Genomic DNA, 9,247 nt, shown 5'->3' with positions numbered 1-9,247 from the left:
CATAGCACAGCAGTTCTCCAATTTAAGAAAAGGAGATCGATTTTGGTAATTATAACATATTATCTGCATATTTTATATTTAATTTCCTATTGAATATTATTCGCTTAAAGTTACATTTAAATATTTGCAAATAAATTTCATAATTAATCAATGATGACAGCTGTGAAGATTTTACATTTGCTAAAATAATACAATTGTTTTATAAAATTTTATAATTTAAAATGTAGAAATAATATTTTTATTCTGTAAAATTAGTTACTAGGTTTTATATAGGTAATTAGCAATTCCTTTGCATGCTTTGGGTTAAATTTTACAATAAATAACCCAAAACTGATACTGATTGTTAATAAATAAATTTAAATCATTTAGATAATAGACGTACGCATGTCGAAGGCTTATTACTAATAATCTATTTAAATTTATGTCAATAAAGTATTTTTACTTTTTCTACAGGTACGAAAATGGAGGATTAGATTCGTCGTTCACACCTGCGCAATTACAACAAATTCGCCGCATATCGCTAGCACAAGTTCTTTGTCGAACCTTGGATTCTATAGACAGCGTTCAACCTTTTGTTTTCCTCTCTCCTAGAAATCCTGACAATGAACGAGCTTCCTGCCTCAATAGCATCTTAAATAACTTTGACCTGTCACCCTGGATTGAAATAAAATCCAGTGGTAACAATGCTGTCAAAAAATCTAATGAAGACAATATTATGCCTAAAAGAACGAAACCATCTACGGCGAAACCTATAAGTTCCACAGAACACGATCAAGTTAATTTGACGCAAAAGAGACCGAATTTCTTAATGAACATGACAAAACTTGCAGCACTTACTAACAATTCAAACTTAACTGAGACTGACACTATTGACTTAAATTTAAAACTTGATGACAAGCTCGACTTCAAGAACAAAACCAGACGTTATGCAGATGAAGACGTGAAGACAAGACGTAATCCGCCTCAAGGACATAACGATTATGATGACGTACAAAGCGTGCAATCTGTAGTTATCAACAATGTACCTTACAATAGACCTCCCAGCAGACCTTATATATCTGTTACAGAAAACATTGATAAATATACCTACCTCATAAACTATGTTCCTAGGCCAACACAATCCTGGCGGCAAACAACAAAGAGAAATTATGACAGAGACGTAGTAAAAGTGACTTATCAGTCTTATGACGATACCTACAAACGACCAAGCAGGCCCTATTACAATCGAGATGACTTAAGTAATAATTTTGAATCGCGACAAAGTGAAACACTGGATGAACTTCAGGCTTCGGCCAGATCCAATGACGATACCGTAGAAACAAAACTAGTTACTGAAAGACCTAACTTAGACAAAGTGACAGACGAGAAATACTCTAAAGTTGACGTAACGACTGACCAATATAAACTTTTGACATTTGGCTATGTAGGAACTTTTAAAGGTGACTTATCTGACCGAAATACAAGAAAAGAACCTGAAACTGGTGGCATAAGTAAAGATTTCGCGACTTTAGACTCTAAGAAACCAGTGACGCCTAAAGATAACGTAGATTTAACAAATAAAGAGAAAATTTCAACTTTCTTTCATTATGATATATCTACAAAACCATATAAGTCTCAACGTCCAATGCCACATAATGAGGAGACGACTAAGCCCACCGCCACTAAGTATTACTATATCGACAATGTCCTTAAAAAATATCCCGAAAAAAGCAATAAAACTGTTGATAATAAAGATAAATCGAATACAAGTATGGAAATATTAGAAACAGAAAGACTTGGTATTGAAGAACGTTCTGTTGCTCACAAACTGTCTGCTTTAGAAGATAAAACAGAAAGAATAAAAGTAAAACCCTCGAGTACAGCTAGGACTCCATCAGTCAGTTTCCAGATAATTCCTAGTGAAAACAGGTAACATTGTAAATGCATCTTACTTTAAAAGAACTGTTTTTATAAATCAATCAAAAAAGAACCCAACGAAATGCAGAGCTTGATTCTTATATGCGCCGATGCAGCTTCAGCGTCATGTACCTACAGACAAAAATCTTAACAGTTTCAGCATGTGTAATACAAGGGTTCTCAAAAATCTCTATAAGATGTTGGCCCACAGCCTTTTACAGCACAGGTGATAAGCATATTTAAAGCAACTTACAAACTAATTTGTTTTGTATATTACAGCAATAGTTAAATACTCTATTTGATTCAAAAGAGTGGCTGTTGAGTTTCTAGTATGTTCTTCTCACGAGCTCAATTTTTTCCGAACGTATGGTAAATTCAGTAATTTAAAATAATTATAAATATTTATAGTGACTATTCAAAAGCGCTTTGATTAAGCCTTATTGAATAAAGTAAAAAAGTTTTTATTTGATTTATTACGAGTACCAAATTCACAATGGAACGAATCGGTACCACAGTAGGCACGTTGCTCTGTCTAGTGACCGAGCTCACCCGCTATTTGTATTTATTACACATATTCAGTTTAACTTTGTGGATTTCCCCGTTGCTCAAAGCTACAATAACCTGAATGCACGTAATATAGTAAATGGGCAGAAATGATCACCTTCCATAAACTGGACCTTATTCTCATTATTTGATGTCTAACATATAAAAGTACTTACCTATAATTGTTATGAGCAACCATATTTATGTTTTCATCGTTGATTTATTTGTATTTTAATTGTAAAATTTGTTTATATTTCAGTCCTGCACACTGGGCAGTTTACGAGGAAAAAGAAGATATAATAGATTCTTTACTATATAAAATGCCAGCCCTTACGACGGATCCTATGGCTCTGAGAGAGGTCCCACGACCCATCAAGTTCGCAAGAAAACGGCCAGGACGACAGTAAAAAACAGACTACACGCAAATATCAACACGACACCTCAAAAAATCAGATATCCTCCAGCCCACTGTCACCGTTCTCGCCCTCTACAAAATTATTAAGTTCTGCATCAGCAGTTAGTACCTATTTGTATAACGCCATCATAGCGATTTGTCTAGTCTGCGATTCGTAGAATTTTCACAAAGTTCTTGTCTATATTAACAACCGGACTGTTTATGATTCATACACTTTCATGCTTCATAAATTCTGTACTGCTAAAGTGGATAACATGACTTAAAAATTATACTAATATGGACTCTGTGTTCGCTCAGGACGGTAATAATAATAATTTCCACAACCACAATTCACAAATCAAACTGATATACTACAGTGACAATTTTACTACTAATGACCTACTTACTTGACAGTTGACTTGTATTATCTTACAATTTACATTGTACATACACACACATAAAACCACAAAGATAACGCATAAAAATACTTTGTACCTACTCGCTGACGTATTTCCTGCAGCGTAGTAAAAGAGCATGAACCAGTGAAGTATTTTTATACTTATGTCGACTTTAGACTGTAACTACTTACACAAAATAGTAATTTTATTTTTTTTTTCTACAAGATTAATAGAAGAATGGTTCCTTCGTTAGTGATCTATATTAAGACCAGTTCATTAAAGACATCAGGGTGAAACCTGACGATGAGCTGACGAATGTTTGTGAAAACCTTAATTGAACGAGGCCTTCGAGGCCGAGGAGTTTGATGACTATTTACTTGAACTTTTGTCTGACTTTGCTATTGCCGAGTGACTGGACTAGACAGTTAAGCCAACTGTTCAATAGTATTAAATTACTTGTGTAATTATATCTTTAGAACACTGATCAGAAGGCTGATACAATAACAAGTACCGACATGAATTAACTTAAATGATAACCAAAAGGAACAGATTTTAATAGACTAATGACGAAAGTAAACGACTTTATACTGACTTTTGACCGCAAATTTTATAATATTGCGTAGTTTACCGAACACTGGTGTAATAAAAATAAACTAAAGATATTATTTGACTGATGACGAAAGTAAACAACTTATCTGACTGTTGACCTAAAATTTTATAATGTTGCATATTTTACCGAATACTGGGTGTAGCCATTGACTAAGTACCACTATACCATATTAACGACCTGACTCGTGACTGCAATTAATGTCATTAAACAGACAAATTTAGTGTTTCTAGCGATCAACTTTATTGAAACTGGTTAAACCATTAAATCTAATTCGCCTATGGCACTCGGGGCCTATCTCCTATCCGCACTAGCTGACCCTTAGAAAAATTACTGCCGACCTTATTACGGATTTTAATTGACTGATGACGAAAGGAAACGACTAATTTGACTGTTGACCGCAAATTTTACCGAATACTGGAGTAGCCATTGAATAAGTACCACCATACCATATTTACGACCTGACTCGTGACGGCAATTAACGACATTAAACTGACAAATCTAGTGTTTCTTGGGATCAACTTTATTGAAACTGGTTAAACCATTAAAACTAATTCCTCCATTTGGCACTCGTCCCCACTAGCTGACCCTTAGAAAAATTAGTGCCGACCTTATTACAGATTTTAATTGACTGATGATGAAAGTAAACGACTAATCTGACTCTGTTGACCGCAAATTTTATAATGTTGCATATTTTACCGAATACTGGTGTGGTTGTTGACTATGCACCACCATACCATATTAAATTATAACCTGACTTGTGAAAGCAATTAACGACATTAAACTGACAAATATAGTGTTTCTAGCGATCAGACATATTGAAACTGGTTAAATCAGAATTCCAATATAAGAAAATAAAATAATTAAGAAAAATTACAGTAACCTTATTATAGATTTTAATTGACTGATGACGAGTTAAATTGTTAATGACTTTAACCTGACTGCTGATCAATGATCATAACTTTGTATACATATATAGGTATTTGTTATATCTAAAACATGACTGGACTAGGCTGTTTAATAATTATATGAGTTTATGAGACCTACTCAATACTGATGAGGAAGATCACATAGCGATTGATAAAATACTATTACTAACGAAATTACTATTAGGTATTACTACTGATGACTAACTACAGTACATGAACTAACGACATTTTAAACTAGAGATTTTAATTGACTGATAACAACAGACACGTTGGTGTCTCTAATGACTAATCTGACAGACTATATTTAAAGGTTTTGTAATTATTTGTTATCTTTTTGATAAGTGCAAAACAGGACTGGACTTTGTTTAGATTTAAAAAAAATGCATATTTTAGGTCTCTACCGAATACCCACATGTGGAAATATAAGAATGTATGTAAGAAGCTACCTTAAGAAGATTTAAATACAAAATATATTTAATTACCACAGCTATGACATTAATGACCTGACGAATGACTACGACCAACACCAAATTTCCGAGTGTGACTGACAAAATATTATGACCTGTTGATAAAATATAATAAATAAATATTAGACCTAGATAAATACTATATATAAATATGTACCTTCTAATGAGGAGAGCTAAAGACTGTGACCACTAAGGAAAGATTGATAGACTATAAACTTGTTACCTAGTGTTTTATTGATCTTATTGACTTATGTGAATGATCACATCTCAGAAGTAACAAATTTAGTCTGACTGTTGACCTCAACCTCTCTGCAATTGAAAAAAAAAAACATTTATATCCCTGACTTATTATTTATTAAATACGACTCTGCATTCTTATTCTACAATCATCCTAATGTGAGAATATCTATTACTTATTAGGTCGATTATTGTACTGATAGGACATGACACTACATTTCAATTTTCATCTGACTACTGAGTCCTGACAACCATTACTTACAGATTTTGATTATTTGACTTGATGAGTTTGTTGGAAACTGCTGAAGTTACTGATTAAAGATTAAAATTATTGAAAGTAACTCTCATAGCCTCAATTTTTAAAAACAGATGATGAAATTGTAGGAATTTAGGTAATGACCGAATTGAAAAAATCCAATTTCAATAAACAAAACCTTCAACTGACTTACAGGGGTCATAAGATCATAGATTAATTGTGAGTATTAATAATTAATAATGACTCCTTGATAACCATATCGATGTTTTTTGGTGCCCTGGTTTTTAACTTATTACTTGATGCTGACAATATTTAAAAAAAAGCTAAATAAAATAGCTTCGTTAAATTGTTAATTTTAGTGAGATAAACATCAGTTTCATATACATTATAACAATTATTACCACCTTATGACCCAGACATAAAAGACTGACTCCTGGACTAGATGAGAACATAATAATTATACATATTATATTGCTTTTCATAATATGAAAAACACTAACTCATGACGTTTAAAAACCACTTCTTCGGAAAACTTCTATAATAACTGACTGATCAAAAAGTTGAGACAGACAAAGAAGTATAAAAGAGACAGACTGAATGTTGAAACCTTTGACTGACTTATTTAGTAATATGAGTAAATAAAATTAGGTATCATTATTTGACTGACTAGGTTAAAGTTATAAAATTTATGAGATATATATCAACTATTGCACCTTGAATACATAGAAAATGCAAACATAGCTTGGCATACTCTTTTGTTGGTGTTAAGGTTAACATTAGTTTCCAGTAGGGCACCACAGCTGATAAAATAACTGGGCTTAAATGATACTTACTTTGTCTTATGTCCTAAAGTGACAAGCATGATGATTGTGGTGCCACTCAGAATATTGGGTTCTATTTAGAATCTGAAGCAGTACTGGTATGTAATGTGCAGTCCATATAACTTACCATCAATTGAATGTCTTGCTTGCCTTTGTCATATAAAAAAAGAGAATTTTGATTCTAAAAGCAACAAGCTTGAATATGGTCCAAGTAAAAATATTTGAAACTGTATCATAATTATATACATATCTGATTAAAATTTCGAACATGAAACATTCTCAAGATGGCTGATAACAGTTGCCACAAAATACAGTAATGACAGTAAACCAGCACAGAGTACATGTAATTTAAATAATGATAACAGGACTGATATAATTAAATTATTATAAGCAACTATCATATTAAGAGTTTATGAATTGTAATGTTGTGTTGTTAAATACTTTAACTATGGTGATGGTTGATATGACAACATTGGATAAGAATTTAAAATAACACACAGGATTATAAACAAAAATAAGTAGGATATAAATTAAATGAATTTCAATTTTTAAAATGTATATTTGACGACAATGTTTTTAACATTTACATTTAAGTATTTATGTATAAGGAAATATAGATTTAATGGGATTTCTTGTTTTATTTATCTTTGGTAAATAGTAACATTAAGTACACATATTTTATATATAGGAAGATTTACAAAATATATTTTATTTTGAACAAAATACATGATAGTCGAAATATAATAAAATACTGATATTTCTACAGCAGTTAATACTATACAAATTACAAATGTAATACTAGAAACAAGTACAATGTTAATTAATATGTTAAGTAGGTATCTAAGATGTCATAGGAATGTGACAAACAGTATATATTTCTATGGTAAATCAATAAAATACTAAGGGTACATTAAGTAAAATAAAATCATATAATCTATCATAAATTGAGTAACAAACAAAATAGCTTATTTAAACATATTTCAGATCACTTTAATTTTAAGGAGACATATCAGATAATCTAATCTCTTTCAGGGTAAAACTGGTTCAATGTTGTAGCCAATTCCTGTGCTAGTTCAGCTGAAGATGCACACAGAACCCTACGAGATAGAATATCAAATGGGCCTCCTGAAGGATCAATGCATACTCCTCCAGCTTCCCGCACTATGATATCTCCTGCAGCAATATCCCAAGCATGGATCCCAAATTCAAAATATGCATCACTTCCACCGAGGGCTACATTAGCCATATTCATTGCAGCAGAACCTACAGTTCTTACTCCATGACATTTTTCAACTAAAAGCTTAAAATTCTCAAACATCACTCTTTTCCGCTCCTCATCCCGGGAGGTACCAGCTTCAAATGATATCAATGCTTTATCTAATGCTTTAGTCTTTGAAACAGTTATTTGCTTACTATTCAAAAAAGCTCCTTGGCCCTTTTTCGCAGTATATAAAAGATTTAAAATGGGATTGTATATAATACCAAGAACAGCTTCTTTATTAATGGTTAAGCCTACAGAAATACAACTTTGAGGATATCCGTGTATAAAATTTAACGTACCATCAACAGGGTCTATAATCCAGGTAGGGTCATCCGTAAGAATACATTTAGCACCATCAGCTACCGATTCTTCACCAATAAACTTATGCGTCGCAAACTTTTTCGATAGCCCATCAATTAAAGTTTTTTCCACATTTTTGTCAACTTCAGTGACTAAATCAATGTCAGAAGATTTTTGTTCGAAATGACTGCAACCGTTCCTGAACTCTATAATAAGGTTTCCTGCCGTTTTCACTAATTCAAGAGCAAAATCAAAATATACATTAATTTCTTCCGACATTTTGGGTCAGAAGAACTCTTTCTCGTTAGGTTATAAATTATAATATGAATGAGCTAGTATATATATTAAGCTCAAGTTGCGATAAGGTATTAGAGAACGATTATTGGAATGTAGAAATATAATAATTAATAATATTATACTAATTGTGTTAAGTCCGTCGACCGTCAAGTGTCAACTTAAGTCACAGCGGCAACTGGCTCGACTGACAACTTGACAAGTGACAGTTCTAGGAAGTAAGCCATAGCGTCAAGCAAGAAAAACTCAACTCAAGATCATCTACTGACCATAAAATCACAAATAGATGCAGAGCCAGGTTGGAGCTCTTGAAAAAAAGTTTTAGGCCGATATCTCGAAAAGTATGTACATTAGGGCAAAAGTTGTTTAGACCAGTTGTGGAAAGTAAAATTTCAAATCTTTTATTTCCTGTCAACTTTTTTATAAAATAGTTTACGATTTGTTATCATTTATTGAACCGATTTTTCTATCTCGGCCGATAACTCTTAAAATATTGGATTGAACAAAAAATGTATCTATCCATTTTTGCGGATCAGTTTATTCTCTACAACTTTTATTTGAAACTTTTTGGACATTAAAAAAAGTTGCCGAACATATAAAGCGTTAAATAACGTTATTTTGTCATTCAACTGCAGTTTTATCTAGCGAAGAGCAGTCGGAATCTTCTCTTTGGCAATTTAAATCGTTCTTCAATTATTTTCTTTCTACGGGTGTCATCCAGAGGTTTAAGATCTTATGTTAAAAAAAATATTTAAATAGTTTTGAGTAATTATTAATTTATACCAATAGCATGTTTCTTTAATTCTTATATTTACATTTATTTAATTTTTTTCTTTGGCCATAT

The 9,247-nt window shown here is 32.1% G+C and overlaps 1 protein-coding gene across 1 annotated transcript; it reads right to left on the bottom strand.

The window, feature by feature from the left end:
- Positions 1-7,087: 7,087 nt before the first annotated feature.
- Positions 7,088-8,587, bottom strand: LOC126969647 (inositol monophosphatase 1). The gene has a single exon (XM_050815215.1). It carries the CDS (start codon positions 8,386-8,388, stop codon positions 7,567-7,569), a length of 822 nt encoding a protein of 273 aa, XP_050671172.1. The 5' UTR covers positions 8,389-8,587; the 3' UTR covers positions 7,088-7,566.
- Between the last annotated feature and the right edge of the window lie 660 nt (positions 8,588-9,247).

Source organism: Leptidea sinapis, chromosome 18, assembly GCF_905404315.1.
Source record: "Leptidea sinapis chromosome 18, ilLepSina1.1, whole genome shotgun sequence".
In the NCBI taxonomy this organism is placed as follows: domain Eukaryota; kingdom Metazoa; phylum Arthropoda; class Insecta; order Lepidoptera; family Pieridae; genus Leptidea; species Leptidea sinapis.
This window is presented reverse-complemented; position numbering and strand designations above follow the sequence as displayed.